The sequence below is a fragment of the Peromyscus maniculatus genome, chromosome 5 (assembly GCF_049852395.1).
Source record: "Peromyscus maniculatus bairdii isolate BWxNUB_F1_BW_parent chromosome 5, HU_Pman_BW_mat_3.1, whole genome shotgun sequence".
In the NCBI taxonomy this organism is placed as follows: Eukaryota; Metazoa; Chordata; class Mammalia; order Rodentia; family Cricetidae; genus Peromyscus; species Peromyscus maniculatus.
In genome coordinates, this window is record NC_134856.1 from 21,759,565 (window position 1) to 21,784,224 (window position 24,660).

General features: G+C 51.7%; 1 protein-coding gene across 1 annotated transcript in view; it reads left to right on the forward strand.

Annotated features, from left to right (window-relative positions):
- Cacna1a (calcium voltage-gated channel subunit alpha1 A) overlaps positions 1-24,660 on the forward strand; it is a 328,905-nt gene that overhangs the window by 10,951 nt on the left and 293,294 nt on the right. Inside the window, exon 2 of the mRNA XM_076571863.1 lies at positions 6,900-7,200. Coding sequence (XP_076427978.1) covers positions 6,935-7,200 — 266 coding nt within the window. The 5' untranslated portion in view covers positions 6,900-6,934. The remainder of the gene's footprint in view (positions 1-6,899; positions 7,201-24,660) is intronic.

Sequence of the window (24,660 nt, forward strand, 5' to 3'; positions counted from 1 at the left end):
ACGGTGGCAGGTGTCCTGTTCTCACTTCCTTGGTGGGAGGATGGATGGCTCCTTCTGACTCCCCACCTTCTTCCAGGAGCATCACGTGTTTTCAGACTTTGGTGCCGAGTCTGCAGTGCTGAGGCATCGGCTCTCTCATTCGGAGTCTGGTTCCCCCCATCCTGAGGTGAAGGGCACGTGTCCCCATGCACATGGCAAAGAAGAGGTCACAGAAATGTCCCCGCTCTCCCTGTGGTCTCTCTCTCCCTTCCCCTTTCCCCACATCTCCAATATGTGTCACGCTGTAGGAATCTGTAGCCACACAAGACGGCCAGCCTTGGCAATGGGCATCAGCCCCATCTCAGGTGGGGCTCTTATGTCATATGGGCAGGTAATGAGCCCTACCCATGACTGGCACACGGGGTCCACTCTGCGAGGCTGTCACATCCATGCGGTGGCTTCCAACTTACTTTCTCCTCTTTGTCTCATCTCACGCCCAGCTGCACCGAGGTGAGGCAGGTCCCATGCGCTCTTTTTCTCTGCTGGGCAAACACAGTTGGTGAGATGGGCAGACCCGCTTGCCAGGTCCACAGGTGCCTGGACCAGCTCCAGCTGGGGAGTGCCCACTGGTGGCCAGGGGTTGCTTGTCTCCAGTGCGTACACAGGACAGCTGGGGCTGTTGAGCAGCCTCCTTTCTGGAACAGCCTTTCCCAGACTCTGCCGGTTCCTTCCTCCTGCCTGCACAAATCCCAAACTCCAGGGATAACCCAGTGCTCCTCACAGCCCAGCATCACTCCTGTCTCCACAGCCAGGCCACCCTGAAGGCTCGAGACTCTGCACCCAGCCTGCTCTTCTTGCTGGCAGCTTCCGTGTCTTTGGAACCAACCAACCATGGGCCAAAAATGTTTTTAAAAGGCTTGGTTGTGGTCAATGGTAGAGTGCAGGGTTACATCCCCAGTGCAGTACAAACCGGGTGTTTTGGAACCTGCCTTTAATCCCATCACTTGGGAGTGGAGGCAGGAGGATCAGGAGTTCATTGCCATTCCTAACTACATAGTGAGTTCAAGGCTAGCGTTGACTGCATCAGGTGCCCCTCCCCCATCTCACTATATATATATATATATATATATATATATATATATATATATATATATATATATATATGTTTTTTAGTCTTTTTAAAGATTTGTTTTATTACCTTAATTTATGTATTTGTGTGTGTCTGTGGGGCATGCTGAGTATGAACATATGTGAGTGCAGATGTCTGCTAAGTTTAGACGAGGTCCTGGAGCTGGAGTTACAGGCAACCACCCATGCATGCTGGGAAGAGCAGCAAACACTCTCAGCTGCTGTACGGTCTCTCCTGGCGTCACGCATTTATATTTAAATGACATCTGTAGTGGATGTGCACATACTTTTGTCTTTTACGCTCTCCCCTAAACAGTGCACAGGAGCAGCTATCGGCATGCCCTTGACAGCAGAATGCGGCTGTGTGCAGGCTAAGGGGACTGTGTAGGAAGGACTTGAGTGCCCGTCATTGCCATCACATGGGTTCTGGAAGCAAACTCCCGGGGACACCGAGGGACAGCATTTGTATCATGTCCTGTGTTGATTCTTCAGCTCGGAAGCTGAAAGCATACAGGGCCTAAAGCCAGTTGTTATGATCTGGGTAAAGATGGGTGGATGACCTTCCGGCTACACCATGTCTCTTTCCTCCTGAAGAAGGGTCCAGATGCCAAGTGAGGGCTTGGTGACTTCTCTAGGGCGTACTTGTTCCTAAGAAAACTGAAGAATGTCCTATTTATCCTGTCTGCTCTTTCCCCTTCCCTCTTTGCTGGAACTGGAACCTTGCACATGCTAGGCAAGGCCCTACCTCTGAGCCGTGTCTCTAGCCCCTCACTGGGGATTCTAGGCGGGCCCTCTGGGGCTAAGTCACGCCCCCAGCTCATGGTCTTCTCGGTTTAGTTTAGTTTAGATAAATAATCCACAGCACACTACGTCTGTGAGAGTCTTCCTTTTGTGTGGGTGCAGAAAGGTTAATTAGGAGGGACGGACAATCCTGCCAACGGACTGCAACATCACAGCATCGGTCAGAGGGACAGATTCACGTCCTCACCTCGCATGCTCAGTTACATGTCTGTAAACAGCTGCTGGGCAGGAGAGGAATAGTACTCTTTTTTTTTTTTTGTCCCGCACAGTGGGAAAGTGTTTTGGCTCAAACACAAAAGCCTTCAGAGACGCTTCCAGTTTAGAATGAGGTTGCAGGGGCCGGGGAGTGAAGCGTGAAGGCACAGGCAGGAAGGCACTATTAGACCCCACGGGGTCCAGGCTCTGAGAAGAGACTGGAGGGTTCCTGCACTGGTCATGCTAGTGTGATGGAGCCTAAGCACAGGAACGGCAAGGAGCGGGCCTGGCAATCGGGGCTGCCTCACTCTCTGCATTTGTATGAACACGCACAGATGCCGGCCGGACTCACTTGTGTTGTTCGAGAAGCTTCCTAATTGCGTTCATGCGTGCCAAGTTTCCGACTGGTTCTGAGAAGCTCAGGTGGGCTTGAAAAGGCGCCACAAGAAAGGGGTAGATTCCAAACAGCACGGACCACGTCACTCTGAGAACTAAGAGAAGTCTTCCCTGTGCTCCACGACGCCCTGAGGGATCTGCTCGTCATCTTCCGCTCTCATGCCCTCTGCTTCCCTCTTTACTCAGCCACATTCTCACGGGTCTCCTGCTTGGTCTTTGAGCAAGCCCCACACGGTCCTGTCTCAGGGCCTTTGCACATGCTGTTCTGGGTGGTCAGAAAGCCTGTCATTCAAATACCTGCATGATTCCTGCATCACCTTCAGGTTCCTGCTTGGTGGTTACCTCCATAGCGACCTTCTCTGGGCTTCATTTAACACATGGCTTAAGCAACACATTCTGTCAACTCTTTGTAAAGGCTAAATTGAGTGCTGTCTGAAATTATTATATTCAAGTCTAATCCTAAATACCTTCAAACGTGGCTGCATTTGGAGAAGGGGCTTTTTAAATAGGTAATTCATGAGCGGAGGATGTAGTTCAATTTGGTTTAGTGCTTGCCTAGTATACACAAGGCATGCTCAGCCCCTAGCCCCACATAAAGCCAGCCAAAGTAGCACACTTTTGTAATCCTAGCACCCAGGAGGATCCCTGCAGGCCGGAGGCCAGCCTGGGCAAGAGGGCGAGATTGTGTCTCAAACAACAGCCTCCCCTGCCCACTGGGGCTCTGCACTCCAGTCACTATGTATAAGGGCTGTGGGGACCTGCCCCACCGGGAGCTTAGGTCACCTGTGAAGAGGTGGCCTGGAACCGAGGAAAGGTAAGTGTGCGCAGCTCGCCCGTTTCCCAGCCTCCCTCTAACCCGGAGACAATCAGAAGCAGCGGGGAGTCAAGTCAAGCAAGAACTCATGGGCAGTAAGCTTCTTTTATACCAGCAAACCTCAGAACCCTATGGGGGGTGGTGGTGAAGGAACAAACCAATCATTTTAAAGGGCACCCTATTTACAAGCTGTTTATGTCCTGACACCATCTCCTGTTTTTTAGTATCTTATCTTAGCATAAATAACTTGAGCTAACTTTCTTTCTCACCATTTGTATCCGCTCTCTGCATAAACACCTTAAAGCTTAAGCTCTATTCATCTGAATTTCTCTGGCACCCTCTTTGCAGCCCATGTACGCCCCACAAAGGGCCAGCAGCTTCCACGCAGGCCAGGGCACACAGTGGCTCGTGAATGGAGGAAGCTCTGGATCTCCACAGTGCGTTTGTACTGAACATACACCTCTGATTGTTCTTGTCCTTATTCTCAAACAACAATGGTGAACCACACTCACACATCCCGCTGTGTCCAGGTCACACTCACACATCCCACTGTGTCCAGGTCACACTCACACATCCCGCTGTGTCCCAGGTCACACTCACACATCCCACTGTGTCCAGGTCACACTCACACATCCCCACTGTGTCCCAGGTCACACTCACACAACCCCACTGTGTCCAGGTCACACTCACACATCCCGCTGTGTCCCAGGTCACACTCACACATCCTGCTGTGTCCAGGTCACACTCACACGTCCCCACTGTGTCCAGGTCACACTCACACATCCCGCTGTGTCCCAGGTCACACTCACACATCCCGCTGTGTCCAGGTCACACTCACACATCCCCACTGTGTCCAGGTCACACTCACACAACCCCACTGTGTCCCAGGTCACACTCACACAACCCCACTGTGTCCCAGGTCACACTCACACATCCCCACTGTGTCCAGGTCACACTCACACAACCCCACTGTGTCCCAGGTCACACTCACACAACCCCACTGTGTCCCAGGTCACACTCACACATCCCCACTGTGTCCAGGTCACACTCACACGTCCCCACTGTGTCCAGGTCACACTCACACATCCCCACTGTGTCCAGGTCACACTCACACAACCCCACTGTGTCCAGGTCACACTCACACATCCCCACTGTGTCCAGGTCACACTCACACGTCCCCACTGTGTCCCAGGTCACACTCACACATCCCCACTGTGTCCAGGTCACACTCACACATCCCCACTGTGTCCCAGGTCACACTCACACGTCCCCACTGTGTCCGGGTCACCTAGAGAGACTCTGGAGTCTGTACACTCCCCGTTCTCTGTTCTCCATGTTTTTCCCTCAGGGAAATCCTTAGCCTCTCTAGGATTTGGGGTCTCTGGGGTCCTGGGTGCCAGTGGACAGCCGGCCTCACTGACAGCAGCCCGGGTCCACTCCTTCCCCGCGGCTTCTCTCCATACACTCATCTGCCCCCATCTGTCCCCCTCTCTCTCGGATGTCTTCTCTGCATGGGAAGGGACACGTGTCTGCTTATCCATGGCCACATCCCCAGCACCCAGCACAGAGCCAGTCACACACACGTGCTCACTCGGTGTTTGTTGAGTGAATAAATGAGTGAGGGCAAAGATGCCCTCTGGTTTTGAGAATCCAACTGATGTGTGTGGGAGCAGGAGAGTCCATCACTTTCCTCTGTCCAAACAGAGGCTGAACTACAGTTGCAAAGAAAAGGACTCGTGTTTTCAGATCGAGCCTTTGTGCCTCCAGACTGCCATCAAACCCTCCATCCTCCTGCCTCAGCCCCCTGCGGGTTGAGGCACCTTTCTTTCATCCTCCCCAGTCTTGAGCTGTGCTCCTCAAGCCGTGGCAGGGGAGGGCTGGGATGTTTCAGCTCAAGAAATGGTGACTTTAACAGACGGCCAATGTGCTACCTCCTGCGGTGAAGGACACCAGGTGTGTACGATGTCAGAGCCCCGCCTCGTGCCCCAAAATGTGTGAGACTGTGTGTCATTTTAAGAGTCAAATAAAAAGGTCGGGCCTGACAGCAAAGGCCCGTCTGCCATTCCAGCTACTCAAGAGGCTGAGGCAGGAGGCTCACCAGTTTGGGGCTAGCCTGGGCTACAATAGTAAATTCTGCGGCCATCTTGGCAAAATAAAAAGTTAAAAAGAGCTGGGGGCGGAGCACTTGCCTGGTGTGCAGGAGTCCTGACCCCCCAGCCCCCCGATACTGCAAACAAATAAAAAAGTGAAAGAATGAGTAACCAGATGGGAGAGCTGGCCTGGTGCTGCACACGTCCAAGCCCTCACTGTCCAGCTAAGGTGGGGGGTTGTGAGTTCCAGCCGAGCCTTGGCAGCATGGTGAGACTCTGCCTCAGAAAACAGCAATGTGGGGGCTGTGGCTAAAGGCACTGGCTGATCCTGCAGAGGACCGGAGTTCACACAGCACCCACACAGTTAACAGTTGGCTGCAACTCCAATTTCAGGGCATCCAGCACTGTCTTCTTACCCTGAAGGGCATTGTACACGCGTGCACAGACTGCATGGGAAAACACTCATGCTCATGAAAATAATAAACACTGAAATGTACACATGTACAGGATGGCTCCGTGGGTAAAGGTCTGGTAGCCTGAATTGAGTTTCTGGAACCCAGTGATGGATGGGGAGAACTGATTTCCATGGTTGTCCTCTGACCTGCACAAATGGACCATGTGTGGCTCACCCACACACATACACCAAATAAATACATAAATAAATTAAAATAACAACAGTAAGAAAAAATACAGGGCTGGGGGAGAGCTCAGTAGGTTAGGACCTGAGGCCAGGCATGGTGGGCCACGCTAGAGTCACACTGCTTGGGAGGGGGGGGCGTGTCACTGGCTGGCCAGCCTAGCCAACTCACCTTCAGGCCAATGAGAGACCTTGCCACAAAAACTAGGGTGGATGACCCCTGCAGAAAGATGCCTAAGGTGGACAGACCTCAGGCTTCCACATGCATGCACACATGCCCGTGTGCCATGTACACTGCATACACATGAACATACAAAGACAACAATTTTTTTTTTTAAATGAGACAAAAAAAAAAAAAACCCAAAAAACTAACAGACGGGCTCCCTGTGCTCTCTATAGCACACAGGAAGCAGAGGAGGACTAGCCGTCTAGCCTAGGACATTTGAACTTGAACTTGCCATCAGGTGTCTGGTGTTCACTGGACACGGACCCAGAGCACAGAGAGTCGGGGCTCTAGAGGGTCCACTCCGCAGGAGAGAATATCTAGATGCAGGAAAGCACCCCTACCCCACCCCACCCCAGTCTGGCTGGCATCTGGAGCCAGGCTGTCCTATTGCTCAGCATCAGCCACACCCTTGCGCCCTTTCAACCTGTGGCCTGTGTTGCCCGGCAACTGCTAGAAGTGTCTTTCCTGCCCCCCAGTTGCCAAGGGAATACTCAATCCTTGAAGCCGGGCCTGGGGTGCTGAACTTCCGGGCGCAGGGTGGAGTGGCCTCTGCTGTCCACACCTGCTCGCGTGGCCCTGGCTTCCCTGTTGGCTTCTCTCACTCTGCTCTCCCTGTTTGCTTTCTCCCTCCAGTTTCCTCTCCTGGGATTTCTGAGCAAGGCCCATGGATGCCGAGGGCCTCCTGGGGCTCTGACCCCATGTTTCCCACACTCAGCCACGATGTCCTGCACCGCCCAAGGCGCCCAGGTGCGGGCTACACTCTGGCAGGCTCACCCAGGCCCCTGCACGTCTCGTGGACACAGCAGATGAGTGGCAGCCTCGAGGGGCCAACGCTGAAACGGCGTGGTGGCGTGGTGGACCACCGGGATGTCATCTTGGCCCACCAGGCGCACAAAATGCACAGCACCCCTCAGGCCAGAAGGAAAGAATGGGAGTGAGTATGCGCGGAGCAGGCTGCGCGCGGGGGTCGGGGGTGGGGGGTGTCGTGGGTCTTGCCGAGTCAAGCCGGCAAGCTTCAGGGTGCAGAACGTGCTGATGAGCTGTGGGGTCACTGAAGACTCAAGCTCTCCCTTGAGAGTGGATCAACACTCTGCCTAAGCGTTGCCTTGAGTTCTCTGAGCCAGCTTTGTGAAGGACCCAGGTCCCCTGTGCGCAGTGCAGCCAGAAAGCCTGGCAGAGAGGGCAAATGCTTTCCTGGGGGTGTGGTGGGGAAAGGCTGAGAAATGCTGCCTTCTAGAAGGACCCCCCTGCATCGGCTCTCACTGCGGGTTCCAGAGCCAGGGATACACACTTGTGCTGAAGGCAGAGGTGGGGGCTAGCTGGGGTTGGGAGAATGCGGTGGCGTCCTGACTTGGTTTGCCATCCCCTAAGTGGGTCTGTGACGGGGGTGGGGTGGGGTGGGGGGTGAGGGGGGTGTGGTGTGTGTGGAGGGCAGCTACCTGGTGCTTGGGACCTAAAACCTCTTCCCCAGTTTCACAGCAGTTGGGGAAGCCTGCCGCGCTGAGATATTCGATGCCAAGCGCTCTGTAGAAATGCTCCACGGCCACCCACCCCTGTGCCAGTGCTTTTCCAGGTGGACTGCTAGGGCTTAGTAAGAACATGTTTGTTTCCCCAACGGTGCAAAGCTGGGGTGGGTTCCTGGGCTGATAACGATGGCTGTGGTGTGACCACCAGTAACAGCAAGAGCAGCCGATGCTGGCAAAGCCAGGAATCAGCTCAGGCCTCAAGGGTCCCCACATCGCCTGTCCCAGAGAGGCTCAGCGTGTGGCCCGCCTGCTTTTCTGTGGCTCTCACTGTTTTCTTCTGTTGCTGCAGGAGGCTGGGGTAGTGGGTGAAGCCAGTGGGGGCTGATGGACATGAACAAACGCAAGGAGGGTCTGACCTTGTGCGGTGGGCTGGCCGGAAGCCTAACTTTGGTTGAGTGACGGCCTGATGCGGGCTCTGAAGCGGTTCTTGAGATTATGGCGACACCTGGTGGCAGGTCTGAGCACCTGCAGGCGGCAACAAACCGACTTCTTTGATGTTCCCGTGTGCTCCGTAATTAACCATCTTTCTTCCGTCCATGTGTCCACCTGCTCACTCGGCATTGTCTACCCATGCGTCAATTGTCCCATCCATGTATCTTCCCATGTACTTTCCTCTCCCTCGTCCACCCACACACCACTGTTCAGTCCAGGCTGTCCTCAATCCACCCACCCACCCGTCCATCTATCCTTTCCTAAGAGCCCGGCCGGTGCCTCTCCAGGACTGCTCCCCGACTCCTTCCTCCTCAGCCCTCCCCACTCACGCTCTCCTTTGCTTGGTTTTCTCAGAATCAATGAGACTATTTGACTTTGACTAGTCCTGCAGACTTGCCGCAAAGAGTTTTTGTTTTGTTTGTTGGGGGGTGGGGTGGGGGTGGGCAGGAAAGTGTTGGGTTTTTGTTTCGTGTTTTTAGTATCTTATTACGTTTTAATTTACTTTGTGTGCATATGGAGAGGGGTGGGCCATGGCACACATGTGAGGGTCAGAGGGGCACCTTGCTGGAGATGGTTCTTTTCTTCCACCGTGTGGCTTCTGGGGATTGGACTGAGGTTTAGAAGCAAGTGCCTTAACCTGCTGAGCCCTTGGCTTAAAGAACTGACAGGAAAAGGATTCCTGTAGTGATGGGAATGAATGCTCACACAGCTGCGGTGAGCCTGACCCAGGGCCCAGCTCTTCGGACCTCCCTGTGCAGGCTCTGCCCTGGCCTGGGCTTCAGACAGCCCAGTGTGAGCCCATTCTGCGTGTTTGCCACAGTCTGGCTGGTAGGCTTTACTGTTGATCTCCTGTACCCGACCCACGGTGGCATTCCAGACAGGAACTTTATCACTAAGCCGCACCCCAGCCCCTCACTGGGGTATTCTAGGCAGGGGCTCTACCTCTGAGCCACACCCCAGCCCCTCACTGGGGGATCTAGGCAGGGGCTCTACCACTGAGCCACACTCCCAGCCCCTCACTAGGGGATTATAATTAGGTGTTCTTCTGCTACACCTTTCTATTCCTGTCATGAAGACAATTTTTGACATACCCCCGTCGTACTTACTTTTATTTATACATATGTTTTGCTAAAACTTATCATTATATAAATATAAAATGAAAAGGGAGACATCAATAAAAATATATAATATATATATATATATATATTTTTTTTTTTTTTTGTTTTTCGAGACAGGGTTTCTCTGTGTGGCTTTGCGCCTTTTCCTGGAACTCACTTGGTAGCCCAGGCTGGCCTTGAACTCACAGAGATCCACCTGCCTCTGCCTCCCGAGTGCTGGGATTAAAGGCGTGCACCACCACCGCCCGGCAAAAATATATAATATTTTGAAATCATATTTTCAAGACATCTTGTTTGCTTTTTTTTTTTTTTTTTTGAGACAGGGTTTTTCTATGTAGCCCTGCCTGGCCCAGAACCTGCTAGGTAGACTAGGCTAGCCTCAAACTTACAGACCACTACACTTGTATCTGCTTCCTAAGTGCTGAGTTATGGCTGGAGGTGAATCTTGATGTGTGTACAGTACAGGCTGGCGCCACACTTGTGGACCTCCGGTCTTTGCCAGAACTTGAGGATTCCAGGCTGACCTGTGAGGGTTAGTGTTAACTATCAACTTGACAGAATCCAAAGGCACCAGAAGAAGGGCCTCTGGGGGATTATGTTGGCTTTGTGGCCCATAACAGGTGGTACCCTTTCTTGATTCTTCATGGGACCCCAAATGGTATAAAATGGAGAAAGCAGACTGAAAGCCAGTATACAGACATCAATCCATCCCTGTCTGCTCCTCACTGGGCACAGTGTGGGCGGTGCCCTATCCATCCCTCTGCTCCTCACTGGGCACAGTGTGGGCCGTGCCCTATCCATCCCTCTGCTCCTCACTGGGCACAGTATGGGCGGTGCCCTATCCATCCCTCTGCTCTTCACTGGGCACAGTATGGGCGGTGCCCTATCCATCCCTCTGCTCTTCACTGGGCACAGTGTGGGCGGTGCCCTATCCATCCCTCTGCTCCTCACTGGGCACAGTGTGGGCGGTGCTCTTATGGCAACTGGAACAAGACACTGGCTCTAAGTTCTTCTGCAGCTATCCCCCTGCCGTGGGGTTTACTTTCCCTTAGGATGCTGCTCTGTATAAGTGTTTTCATTCTGTACACATTCTAGAAGTTACTCAACCCCACAAGTCCATGATCACATTCAATAGTTGCTGGGATCCCCAGGTTCCTGCCACAAAGCCACATTTCTCTGTCTTAGTTTTCGAGGATTTTTTGAGCAAATCTCAGCCCTTCACTGGCTTTATAAACCCCAGTCTACCTCTCTAAAGCAACAATCTTTTTTTTTTCCAGTACTATCACACTGACCACATCAGTCGCAATGCTCACGGCTCTTGTGGCTGCCCGACCTTCGGCTTTCCTGGTTCTCTCTCCTTTTTTCAAAACTCTGATCTCTCGGAGCGAGGGGGCTCTGTGTTATGTTTGTTTGTTGATTCCGCTTTTGTAATGGAGCAGGACACAGAGTACACTGCTGAACAGGCAAGGACTCCAGTCACCTTTCCCCCAGAGCTTGTTGCCCTCCGGGCTGAAGTCGGCCCTGTCCCCATGCGACTGTTGGCCTAGGGACTCCTGGGAATGGAGCGTCTGAGCAGCCACGTCTCCAGCTGGACCAGTCTGTGCTATGAACAGCCACATCAGGACATCCTTACTTGCTTTCCCCTCCCCTCCCCTCCCCTCCCCTCCCCTCCCCTCCCCTCCCCTCCCCTCCCCTCCCCTCCCTTCCCCTCCTTTCCTTTTCTCCTGTCCTTCCCTCCTACTCTGGCCTTGAACTCCTAAACTTCCTGCTCTGCCTCCCAAGTGCCAGGATTACAGGTGTGTGCACCAGGCCTGGATAAAATTCCCTTCCTTTGTGTATGGATATGGAGGTTTGTGTGTACGTGTGTACGTGTGTGTGTGTGTGTGTGTGTGTGTGTGTGTGTGTGTGTGAGAGAGAGAGAGAGAGAGAGAGAGAGAGAGAGAGAGAGAGAGAGAGTCAAAGGTCACCTCAGGTGTTTTTCTCTGATCTGGAACTTGCCAAGTAATCTAGACTGGCCAGCCAGGAAGGCTCAGGGAGCCCATAGTCTCTACCTCCCCAGTGCTGGGATTGGTTTTGCATAGATTCTGGGTATCAAAGTTGGTCCTCAGGCTCACAAAGCAAGCATTGGCCAGCTGGGCCATCCCGCCAGCCCATCTTTCCTTTTGACAGTTGAGTAGTGTTCCATTGCATCTCCAGACCACGGTTTGTTTACTTGTCCTTCTGCCAATGGGAACTTGTGCTGTCTCCCTTCTGTGCACGACGCCACACTAAGCATGCGTCTGCAAACGTCCCTCCAAGGCCCTGCTCTTGGTTCTTTGGAGTTTACATTATGAGGCGGAGTTGCTAGGACTGGGTGGGGGCTTTGCTGATCTTTTCTGTTGTGTAGGCCCTCTCTCCGCCCTGCTTCCTATGCTCTTCAGCTGGGCATGGCAGCACACTCCTGCCGTCCCGACACCCGCGAGTTGAGATGGGGGCACCAGGTACTCAAGAGCATCTTCAAGTACACAGCGAACTTCAGGCCAGCCTGTTTCAGAGAAGGAAAAACAAAACAAAACACAGACAGGCGCTGTGTCTCCGTAGTGAAGCACCAGGTCCTGGGCTCCACCCCAGCACCACAGAAACCCAAGTGTGGTGCTGCAGACCTGTGATCACTGCACGGTTGGTGCAGAGGCCGGGCTTCAAGGTCACCCTCGGCCACACAGAAAGTTGAAGGACTCTGGGTTGTGTGAAACCCTGTCTCAAACAAAACAAAACTAAACTAGTAAAACCAAACCTTCCCCTAAAAGAAAAGAGGTAAAGGGTGGAGGCAGGCTGAAGAGATGGCTCAGTGGTTAAGAATAGTTGCTTCCCAATCACAAGGACAGAGGTTCAGAAATCAGCATCCCCCTCAGGGGGCTCATAAAGGCCTGTAACGCCAGCTCCAAGAGATCTGACACCCTCTTCTGGTCCCCACAGGCATCAGTACACACATATGTGTATGCACACACACACACTTGTGCACACACACACCTACACAAGCATATGTACACACACACACACACACACGCATACACTAGCATATATGCATGTGTGCACAAATAAAATCAATTTTTTTAAAGAAAGGAGGGGAGAGAAAAGGCAAGAAGGGAGTGAGGGAGACAGAAAGAAGAGGAGGGGAGGGGAGGGGAGGGGAGAGGAGAGAGGAGGGGAAGAAGAGAGAGGAGATTAGGGGAGGGGAGGGGAGAGGAGGAGAGGAAGAGAGAGGAGATGAGGGGAGGAGAAAGACAGCCCCATGGGTCCTGCAGTGTGTGTCCTGGGCTATCTGAGCTGCTTCTGTGGTCCTGTGGTTGGAGCCCCCCACTTCGCCCAAGGAGCAAGGTTAGCCACCCGAGGAGTTCCTGGACAATGTCTTCCTGAGATTGTCAGTTCTGGCCACCCTTTGCTAGCAATCAAGGTAGACGGTGCTGTTTTGCTGCATCTCAGAATGGATGGAGTATTCTCTCAGTGGTCCTTTCTGCTTGCTGAGGAAACGTCTCTTCAAGCGTCCTGTCCCGGGATCAGCCATCACTCGTCAGCCCATTTCCACAGGCTCAAGCAGGGCGTCACCCTGACCGCCTCATGTCTTGGTCCTGCCTCTACTGTCCTGCAGGGATGCTTAGCTTTCTTTCCACCACTGGTCCCCCCGACACCGAGGCTGTGACGGGCACCAGCAGGTACTGAAAAAGGACCTGAGAGTGAAGCAGAGTAAGACAGCATGGTGAGACAGACAGACAGACAGCACAGTGAGACAGACAGACAGAACAGTAAGACAGACAGAGCACAGTGAGACAGAATGGGGATTCAGCAGAGCCAAGGGGCTTAGGGTCAGTTACCCTAAGGATTGTAGAGTTCAGAGCCTCCGTCCCTCCCTCCGTCCCTCCCTCCCTCCCTCCCTGCCTCCCTCCCTTCCCTTTGAGACAGGGTCTCAGCCTGTAGCCCAGGCTGCTCTGGCACTCAGAGTGACTCTCCTGCTCAGGACCCACAGTGCTGGGGCTGCACACATGCACCACCATGCCCGATTCTATCCTCCCGTCTTCCTCACTTTGTCAGAGTCTCACTGCATAGCCCAGGCTGATCTCGAGCCTTTGATCTTCCTATCTCAGCCCCCAGAGTGCTGGGATCATATACACAGCCCACCAAGCTCCATCTACTTCACTGATTTCTTAGTTTTACATGAAATTAGAACAGAAATAGAATCTTGAAAATAATTGGCCTTCCATATCTATGAGCTTTTTTTCAAGCATTGGCCAATTTTTAAAAACCTTTTTAAATATTTTATTTTATGTGCATGTCTGTGCGCCATGTGCATTCAAAACCCTTGGAGGCCAGAGGAGGGCCTCGGAGTCCCCGGGACTAGAGTCACCGATGGTTCTGAGCTGCCATGTGGGTGGTGGAAATTGACTTCAGGTCCTCTGGAAGAGCAGCCAGTGCTCTTAACCACTGAGCCATCTCTCCAGCCCCCTCCCCCCTTTTATTAAAGTTACATCGATGGACTGGGTATAGGAGTGGTAGAGTACTTGCCTAGCTCCCCCGAGGCTCCATCCCAGCCCCTCAAGAAAGGGCAAGTGCTGACTTGCACTCTCTAGTGAAGTCTGTGGTATCCATGAGAGTCACACTTGGAAGCTGCATCTCCCTGAGCTCACTGAGAAGGAGGGAAGTGGGCAAGTTATCATAGCCATCCCTTTCGATATATTATGGGGTGAGAATATGTGAAATTCTTTCTTTTAGCTATTTTCCGATTAAATTACTAACTGGAGCTGCAGGCTCACAGTTCCAAGGTTGCATTCCATGCAGACCAGTTTCTGGGCTGTGTGTTATGGTGAGACATGTGTGTAGTGGAGCAGAGTATCTCACCTCAAGGCCTGCTGGAAGGAGAGAGGGGTCAGGATTCTAAATCCTTGTTGGGGTTCAGGCCCCTGTGACCTCACTTTCTCCCTCTGGGCCCCATCCCTCCAAGGTTCCACTACTTCGGAATAACACCATGGGCTTCAGCAATGGCCTTTGGGGCACATCTCAGGTCCAAGTCAAACCAGGAAGTGGCCTGGGGCACTTGAAAACTTTACCTCCAGTGGCCCTCTACCTCCAAGCAGGCTCTATTAATTCAACCTGGATTCACCAGTTCATCAACTCATCAGTGGGTGAGTGCTACCACGATCCAGGTCCATCAATAGCTCCTCTAGCTGGAGACCAGCTGTTACGCAATCAGCTTCAAATTGCTGTATCTAGTGACTGTTCTAGGCCCACACTCACCAGTTCCGTTTTTTTAATGAGCTTTATGGATGTTTCCTGAACAATCACAGTCAGCCACATAAAACTCTTGTGTGTGCGCAGGTGCGTATGAGGGCGGGCAGGTGTGCATACACACGCGTGCAGGTGTGTGTTGAGCCGGAGGTTAACCTTAGGGGTTCTTGTCCAGTGTCCCAAGGAGGCCAGAAGAGGGCGCCCTATCTTCTGGTAGTTACGGGTGCAGGGCCCGCTCTTAGCTAGGCGCTGACTCTGCCTTGTGGGTTTAGCCCAGCGCTGGGATTACACCACACCTGGCGTTTTACGTGGGTTCTGGGGATAGAAGTCAGGTCCTTAAGCTTGCATGACAAATACTTCACTGTCTGAGCATCTCCTCAGGCCTCTCCTTAGTGTTTTCCTGGGACATGGTTTCCCTGCTTCTGGGAACATTTGAGGCTAATTTTGTCTCACAACAGAAGAAAGAACTATCTTTGCAACGGACTGTCTGGCTCTCCTGGCTGAAAGACATTTCTTTTAGAGCCTTTTAGGAACTGGGTTTGCTGACTGGTGGGTTAGAACCGCCGGCTTCCAGCTGAAGGTTCTGCGGCAGATCACCAGATGGCGCTGTGGTCCACAAGCTGAGCAGATGCTGGCCCTGGAAGCCTAAAATCTAGCCGCCTCCCCCCCCACCTCCCCGTCTGCACCTCCTGGACGTCCTCTTTCTGCTTCCTGCCTGTAGGGGGCAGGGTTCTGAGACACTGGCGGCAGCGCCCTCAAAACGCCAGTTCTCATCAGACTGTTACCAATCCGCACACAAAACGCCAGTCCTTTTTAAATGTACAAAGATCGGTTGCAGGAAGACGACCCAGTGGGTAGAGGGGCTTTCTGCAGTATGGAGAGTTGTGTTCAACTCCTGGAACCCTCGTAAATGCGCCAGGAAACACTCGGTTCCGCAGAGTTACCTTCTGGTCCCCGTGTGCATGTTGTGGCTCAGGTGTGAGAGCATCCACACACAATAATAGTAAACGGAAGATCTGAAAGATCGATTGGGAGAGATTGGGGCTGTGGCTTAGCGTCAGGGCTCTTGCCTAGCTTGTGCAGAGTTTGAATCCCAGGTCCACGACTTGCTGACCTGACAGTGGGAGGCCCAGTTTCCCTGTCTATAAAGTGGAATAGCAACAGCTCTGGGGGGCAAACTTTTCCTTTTGTGTGGGGGTGTATACAGGTTTGTGTGTGCACACGTTTGTGTGTGCAGGTGCATATGCACACATGTAAGCATGTGTGGGGAGGCCAGAGGTCAGAGGTCAGTCACAAGTGTCGTTCTTCAAGAACCCTCCACTGTTCTTGTTTGTTAGTTAACAAAGGTCTCTTTGTAGCCCTGACTAACCTAGAACTCACTCTGTCCTGAAACTCACTCTGTAGACCAGGCTGGCCTGGAACTCACTAGAACCCCTGCTTCTACCTCCTGAGTGTTGAGATTAAAGGTGTGTGCCACCATGGCTGGCTTCTGCTCTGGTTTTGAACACAAGGTCTCTTGCTGGGACCCGAGGCTCTTCAGTTAGGCTAAGCTGGCTGGTCAGCAAGCCCCAGGGATTTTTCTGACTCGACTTCCCTCGAGCTAAAGTTAATGGGTGTAAGAAGCCTGGCTTTTTCCATGGGTTCTGGGGTGAAGTTCAGGTCCTCACACTTGGAAGGCGAACGCTTTCCGCACTGATTCCTGTCTGCAGCCTACGGCTTCTCTAACGGTGCAGGCTTACAGGCACTCCATGCCAGGTCTCTCTACCACAAGGCAGAGAGGATGGGGTCTCAGGGCCCTCTCTCCACAAGGAAAAGTTAAGAACCCTGACCAAACTGAAACCTGACCTTTAGAAAGGAGCTGGGAATCAGAGCACTTTTTTTTTTTTTTTTTTTTTTTTTTTTTTTTTTTTTTTTTTTTTTTTTTTTTTTTAAGGGGAAGGCAGGTTGAGCAATTCTAGCCTAGTTGATATTAAAAAGAAATAGGTCTGGTCCCAGGGCTCTGCTTTTCCAGTCCAGCTGGCTGGCTTGCAGGGCAGAGAGACCCTCTTTTTGTCCTTTGAATTCTGGCCTTGGCTTCAAACCACAGCGGAAGGTCTGCAGAGGCTCTGGGGTGCCTGCCCCTCCCACAGTGTCTGGCAGGCTCTCCGTGCTAGCTGCTGGCTCTAAGTGTCTTGTGAGCACATGTCCCTGAAGTCGCCCTTCTGATCTTACAGGACTTTGATGTAGGATTCAGTTGTGCCTCGGGTTTCCTGTCCCCAACAACTGAAGCTATCCCTGCCTCCTCACGGGGTCTGTGAGCTTGTGCTGGCCTGTCCCTCCCCGCCTCTTACCACCAGCACGGGATGATTCTAAGCTTTCAACACCCCTCACTTAGGTTTTGAGACAGCGTCTCTGATTGGCCTGGAGCTCGCTAATGAGTGAGGCTGGCTGGCCAGCCCTCCCTAGGGATCTGCCTGTCTTCAAATCCCAGTGCTGTGAGTGAAGGGAAAAGTTCAGGACCCCAAGACGGAGTCCCCAGGTCCTCATGCTTGCGTGGACTTTACCACCTGAGTCCTTTTCCAAGTCCCTGTCATACTTTTTGGATGGTGATTGTGCACACAGGAGGATCTGTATTTTTGTTTGGTTGGTTTGTTTTTGGTTGTTGCTGCTTCTGTTGACACAGACTATGCTGCACAGACAGACTTGGAATCCACAACCCTTCTGCCTCAGTCTCCCTGTGTTGGGGTGACGCATGTGACTCTGGCCGCCGCAGGCTCTTCTGATGGCGTCACTCTGGGTGTGCTTTCACCATTGCTGCCCTGGGTCAGACGCCACCACTCTACCTTTTGCGCCTCATGTTTTGATGTGTTGGGGGTTTTGTTTCCTATGCTTTGGGGGATGGAACTCAGGACCTTGCACGTGACAACCAGGCTCTCTGCCATCAAGTTACAGCCAGAATCTTTTCATTTCTAAAAATGATTTTGTTTCTGTGTGTGTGTGTGTGTGTGTGTGTGTGTGTGTGTGTGTGTGTGTGTGAGAGAGAGAGAGAGAGAGAGAGAGAGAGAGAGAGAGAGAGTGTTCAGATGCCTACAGAAGCCAGAGAAAGGCATTAGATTTCCTTGGAGCTATAGTTTCAGGCAGTCATGAGCCTGACTGGGTACTGGAACCAAGGTGGGGTTCCTCTGGGATAGTAGCTAATGCTTTCAAAAAGATGAGCCATCTCTTTAGCCCAGGCTAGCCCTGAACCTCAGGTGTCATTATGCCTGGCTTCTGCCTTAAGTGCTTTTGCCTTCAAGGCCTTTTGGCTTGCTGTTCCCTCTGCCTGCATGTCCTTTGTATGTCTGGCTCCTTCTGTGCTGGTCTTTGCTCTGATGCCATCTACTGGAATAGAAACTGGTAGAGCCTCTGTCTAGATTCACCTGGTGAGGGACTGGGAGCATGCTCACTCAGCGATACAGCAACCGGGGGGTGGAGCTTTATTGGCATGGGAAGAACCTCGGTCCTACTACTGGGATATCCCCAGGTCATTTTGACCCACACTACAGTGCCTCGCTCTCTTCCTTACTTTATACTCATCTGAGACACACCTGCTTTCATTTGCAGTGTGGAAGTTACAAATCGACTTTGGTGTGGAAACACACATAGACACAAACACATCAAAAGAAAAGCATGACCAGTGCTTTCTAAGTGAACACAGAGTCGTTCTAGCTTGACTCCGGTTCTGGTTCTTACTCCTTGGAGTCAGTGATTTCCTCTCTGTGTATCCAGTGAGCTCATACTGGCCCAGCTGAATGTTCAAATATCGAGGCAGTTCCATCCAAACTAGCAAAGAGCAATTGCTTACTCGGGAGGAAGCTCCCCCAGCCATCCGGGTCCCCTGCTGGTCCTGGATGGTCCCAGATGCTTTCAGACAATCCACGTTCTAGAAGTCATGCCATCTGAGGGCATCCATAGGGGAGGGGCCTAGCCACAGATGCTCAGCCCCTTTCCAGAAAATGATGCCAAATCTGCTTAGAGCCCATGTCTCCATCCCAGACACATTAAATGTCCCCATCCCAGACCCACCAAGTGTCCTCATCCCAGACTGAGCTTCAAGTGACAGGTGCAGCTGGAGTGGAAGGCTGGGCAGGTGGAATCCACACCAGGCTATGGATGATTCTGATCATGTTTTGGGCCATGAGTCCTCTACAGTCCAGGGAAGGCAAGGGCTGCTTCTCTGGATGGATTTTAGATGATCATACCAGACAGAAGGAAAGTAATCACGTTAAGTGAAATCCTAGAGTTGTAGCAAAACTAAAACATGTAATTATAACAAGTTGGAGAGAGGGCTCAGGGTAAACAGTGTCCACTGCATCTGCAGAGGACCCGGATTCCGTTCCCAGCACCCATGCCAGGCAGCTCACAACTGACTCCAGACCCAAGGGGATCTGATACCTTTGGCCTCTTGCTGCAGGCTGTAGGAAAATGTAATAGAATTCAGCTACTGTCACAAAAGCTACTGCTCGGAAAAGTCAAGGACTTTTCCAAAGGTCAAGCCATGGCTTAAGAAGTCTTGGTGATATTTTAGCTTTTGGATATATATGTATTTTTTAGCTGGTTCCTACAATGATTTTCTTGTATGCTATGTGTGCTATGTGTTGTTCCAAGAACTCCTAACAGTGTATTTATCTATAATACCTATCAAGCATCCAAGGCCGAACAATCTCCTGAACTAAGATAACACCCTTATAGAAACGACGCCTGTCTCTTAGGTCAGGCAGATAGCTTTATTTCTTGTGCAATTTTAGCTGAGACCTTCTTTCTTATACAGCCTTACTAACATTATAGACTCCTAACTTCTTACCTAACCACGTCTAGGAATATAGATTGATCACATAAATTCCCTTCTTGATATACTAACCAGCCATTAGTTCTCAGTTAACCTCCCCCTTTACCACCTTTTGGGTTTAAAAGAAAGCCTGAAGGACCTTACTTTAGCTGGAGCACTGCTATTGCATGGGTATATAACTGTAAACCTCAGAGGCTTGGAGAGGATTCTGAGGATTTTGACTGGAGAACTAGGAGGATGAGATGGAAGATGAGGAAGAGCCAGATGGGGAAGTACTAGGTGAGTAGGAACGAGATGAGAAGAACCTAGACGGGGCAGAACTATGATGAGAGAATTAAGATAGAACTTAGAGAGGACAGCAGATAAATGTAGAGAGAAATCAGGCAAGCAAGGAGCTAGGCACGAGAACAGCACTGAAGCTGTGTAGATAGGATTTTGTCCCAGAGGAATAAAGTAGACGGACCAAGAGCTCGGTGTACTTAGATTCTTTTCCTGAAAATAAGTCTCGCCATTTGTAGCCTCTCTTCTGGGCCCCTGGGAAGAATATTATTAAGGGCCAACCCTTAATAATATTTTGTTTGTTTGTTTGTTTGTTTTTGTTTTTCAAGACAGGATTTCTCTGTGTAGCTTTGCGCCTTTCCTGGAGCTCTCTTGGTAGCCAAGGCTGGCCTCGAACTCACAGAGATCCTCCTGGCTCTGCCTCCCGAGTGCTGGGATTAAAGGCGTGCGCCACCAATTTGAGAGCCTCTAGCATCTTTGGGCACTGAATTCACGTGGCATACTCCAACAGAGACACATATAATTAAAAACATAAAACAGGGGTCTGGAGAGAGAGCTCAGTGGTTGAGCACTTCTCTGTAGAAGACCTGGGTTGAGCTTCCAGCACCCACATGGTGGCTCACAACCATCTGTAACTTAAGTTCCAGTGCATCTCATGCCCTCTGCTGGACTCTGTGGGCACAAAGCATGCATGTAGTACACAGACTTACATGCAGCCCAAATACCCATATATAGAAAATAAATAAATATTTATAAATTTAAAAATAAGAACAAATCTTTAAAAAAAGAATCAGGGGAAAGGGAAAGGGGCCAAGAGCTAGAGTTTTGGGAAACTGAGGAAAAGAGTGTGGTATGCCTTGGGCTCAGGAACCACAGCATACAACATCAAGTCCGGATCCCAGTTCTCATCAGCTTTGTATTCTCAGTTTGCTTGGCCACACCCCACTCCTGGTTCCAATTCCAGACTCTATTGGTTTCTCTGGAACCTCCCAGGCTTTCTCCTCATCTGTGATATTGGAATGTCAGGATACAGTGAGCTAATGAATACCCAAGGCCACTCTAGACAGTGAAGTTATGCCCTGGGATCCCCAGACACTTGGTTCCAGGACCCCTGTGAATACCAAGGTCTGCCAAAGTGAGCGAGTCCTTCTGTGAAATGGCATGGTGCACCTTACATCATCTCTAAACAGCTTAGTAATTCCGCAGGTTGTAGCTGGAGAATTTTCTCTCTGGGTGCCACCAAGCCCCGGCAGTCCGACAACCCACTTATAAAATAAACACACAGAGCCGGGCGTTGGTGGCGCACGCCTTTAATCCCAGCACTCGGGAGGCAGAGCCAGGCGGATCTCTGTGAGTTCGAGGCCAGCCTGGGCTACCAAGTGAGCTCCAGGAAAGGCGCAAAGCTACACAGAGAAACCCTGTCTCGAAAAACCAAAAAAAAGAAAAAAGAAAAAAAAAAATAAATAAACACACAGACGCTTATATTAATTAAACTATTTGGCCTAATGGCTCAGACTTCTAGCTATCTAGTTCTTACATCTTAAATTAATCCATTTCCATAAATCTATACCTTGCCACGTGGCTCGTGGCTTACCAGCATCTTCACATGCTGCTTGTCATGGCGGTGGCTGGCAGTGTCTCCCTCCTCAGCCTTCCACTTTCCACAATTCTCTTCTCTGCTTGTCCCGCCTATACTTCCTGCCTGGCCACTGGCCAATCGGTGTTTTATTTATTGACCAATCAGAGCAATTTGACATACAGACCATCCCACAGCAGCAGGCAGCTGTGTTGTACTGTGTAGGAAATACCCACATAGCAGGGGCTTCTTTATGTTCAGCATGGACACAGTTTTTCCTCAAACATGTTCAGACCTCAGTTGATTGAATGTGTGGGGGAGAATCCACACATGTGTAGGGCTAAGTGACTGTCACAGCTGTGTGACTCTAGGTAGGATGGGAGCAATGCTGTTCATTAGTCACTCGGATATTCAGTGAAAACAGTTTTAACTTTACCTGAATTGATAAATAGTCAAGCAGAGTAGTGTTTTGATCTGGGCACACACCATCGGGAGATCAAAGTCATTATCATGTCCAGCATCTCCCAAGTTCACATTGAAAATTGAGGCACCGAATAAATCAACGACTTCTGCTCTCTCCTCCCTCCCTCCCCCTTCCCTTTCTTCTTTCTCTTGTGTGTGGACGTGTGTGCATGTGTGTGCACACGTGCGTGGAGGCCCAGCTACTGTTCCTCAGGTTCCTTATTTTTGAGGCAGGGCTTCTTGTCAGCCTGGAGCTTGCCAGGTAGGCTAGGCTGGCTTGCTAGTGAGCCCGGGCATCTGCCTGTCTCTGCTCCCGGTGCCGGACACAAGCATGTGCTTCCACGCCCAGCTGTTCGCTGTGTGGGCTCCGGGGCTCTAACTCGGGTTCTTACACCCGTGCAGCGGGCGCTGCCCACTGCTCTTACTTACGGCATTTTATGACCCAGGAGGAAACCCCATACTCACTGTTTGTTTTGTTTTGTTTTGTTTTGAGACAGGCTTGGCTATGTAGCCAAGGCTAGCCTCATGCTTGTGCCTCCGGAGTGCTGGGGTGAGAGGTGTCTGGCACCACACCTGGCTGCTGTTTGCTTTTGTTGGTTCTCAGAACTGGAAGGGATGCAGTCTAATCAAAGCTCCCGCTAACCCCCCAGCACCCTCTTCCTTCTCCTCCTTTATGGATTATTCTGGACTGGTTTCTCCTGCCACCCATCGAGACAGTATCCTTGGTCGCATCTAATAAGAATGACAGCATGACCAGCTTCCAAGGGTGCCTCTTCACATTCCTTCCTCCTCTTCTTTCTTTCTCTCTTTTTGAAATAGGGTCTCACTCTGTAGCCCAGGATAACCTTAAAGACACTCAAATCAAACCTGCAGCCATCCTCCTTCCCTAGCTTCCCCGGTGCTGGGATCACAAACAGAACCACCACGCTCGACTTGGGAATGATCTCCCTAGAAGACAGACATGCCTTCCACAGTCCCGGGAAGCCCTTTGGGATCTCATTCACCCACACTTGCCCGTCCATGGACAAATTGCTGACAACTGTAAGCAGCCTGGGCTGACCAGAAGGGAGCTGTCTCTGCCCCTCACTGACATGAGTTGGGATTTACACCCTTGCTCCACTAGCTCCTGGGCATGTGGTTCTGTAGCTGTGCCCCCCCCCCGCCCCCCCCCCCCCCCCGTCCTGAGACGGGCAGCATCCTGCTCTTTGCACAGCTCTAAGGAGGTAAAGGGAATGATGATTGTGTGTCCAGTGCAGCCTTTCCCACACAGCCATGGGCTTCCCTTGCTATTTTGGACAACTTCAAGAGGCACCGTTTACATACATGGTGTGGGCGATGGTGTCCTCTGGGGGCTTTTCGGAGTAGCAGGTTTGCTAAATGCCTTCCAAGAGTCAGTGTGAACGTAACAGTGTATGCCAAGTGTTAAAGTTGCACCCATTTTGCAAACAAGAAAACGGAAACACAGAGAGGCTTAGTAATTAGTCTGAGGTCACACAAGATGCAAGCTGATTTCAAATCCGGAAAGCCTGGCCCCAGATCTGTGCCCTTGGAAACTCATAGCCATTAGTCTCTTGTAGTTGCCCAAACTGTGGCCCAGCTTCCCGCATTTCACTTCGTATTTGGAGGCTCTGCAACGCCATCAGTCCCGCAGGTCACTTGCTGAGCTAGGGTTGAACACAGGTCTGCCTGGGCCCAGCTTGAAGCCTGCTCGTGCTAATGACTTGGCTGGCATGGACACCCCAACACTATTGTGCTCCCTGCAGAAAGTTCTAGCGACTTGGATTTTAGTGCTGTTGGTGGGTCTCACTCCCTGCGGGGTCTTCCTTGGCACAGAGAGAGCAGCTGGTGAGAGTGTGAGCTGCCTTGAAGGACCAGGAGAGGCAGCAGGAAGTGCAGGAGATTCATTGCAGACAGGGCCAGGGCCGGGACTGGAAAGGGAACTCACCCGGAACCCTAGCTTCTCCATCCCTGTTTATGTGGTCAGATTTCTGAACCTATGGCAAAGCACCAGTGAGAACCGCGTGAAGTGGCGAGGATTTGCTGTGCCTCATGGTTTCTCAGGGCTCAGTCCGTGGTCACTTGGTTCTGCTGCTTTGGGTCTTTGATGAGGCATCTTCCTTAAGGTAAGGGCAGTGGCCACCAGCCAGGGAGCAGGAGCCACAGACAACCTAACTGGCAGCCTGAGGTGGACGGCAGCCAGGTAAAGGGCATCTGGTCAGTACACTAGCTTCCCTTCAGGCTAATGCCGTTGATGTTAAGTTAACACCTCCAGCTGATGTGGGGACACACAGCCGTCATCCAGTACTTTGGATACTGAGACAGAAGATGACAGGGTCACAGCCAGTCTGGGCAGACTGGTAAGACGCTGTCTCAAAGAAACCAAGAGCTTGGGTGTGTTTGATAGCAGAGCCCCTGCCTAGATTCCTCAGTCAGGGGCTGGGGTGTGGCACAGCAGTGGAGCCCCAACCCCCCCCCCCCCCCCCCCCCGTGAGGGCTGTGGAGTAGATCACCTGACCAGAACCCCCAGTGAGGGCTGTGGGGTAGATCACCTGACCAGAATCCCCCAGTGACGGGGCTGTGGAGTAGATCACCTGACCAGAACCCCCAGTGAGGGCTGTGGAGTAGATCACCTGACCAGAACCCCCAGTGAGGGCTGTGGGGTAGATCACCTGACCAGAACCCCCCAGTGAGGGCTGTGGAGTAGATCACCTGACCAGAACCCCCCCAGTGACGGGGCTGGGGGCGTGGCCCAGTAGTAGAGCTTCTGCCTAGAATCCTCTAGTGAAGGGTTGGAGATGAGGCCCAGGGGTAGATCTCTTATCTAGCATGCATGGGGCACACTGGAAAATCAAGTTAGCTGGTACCTCACCTGATGCCAGCCGAGACCAGATGAATTCACCCATTTTGTCCTCTCTATTGAGAATTCACCCCTAGG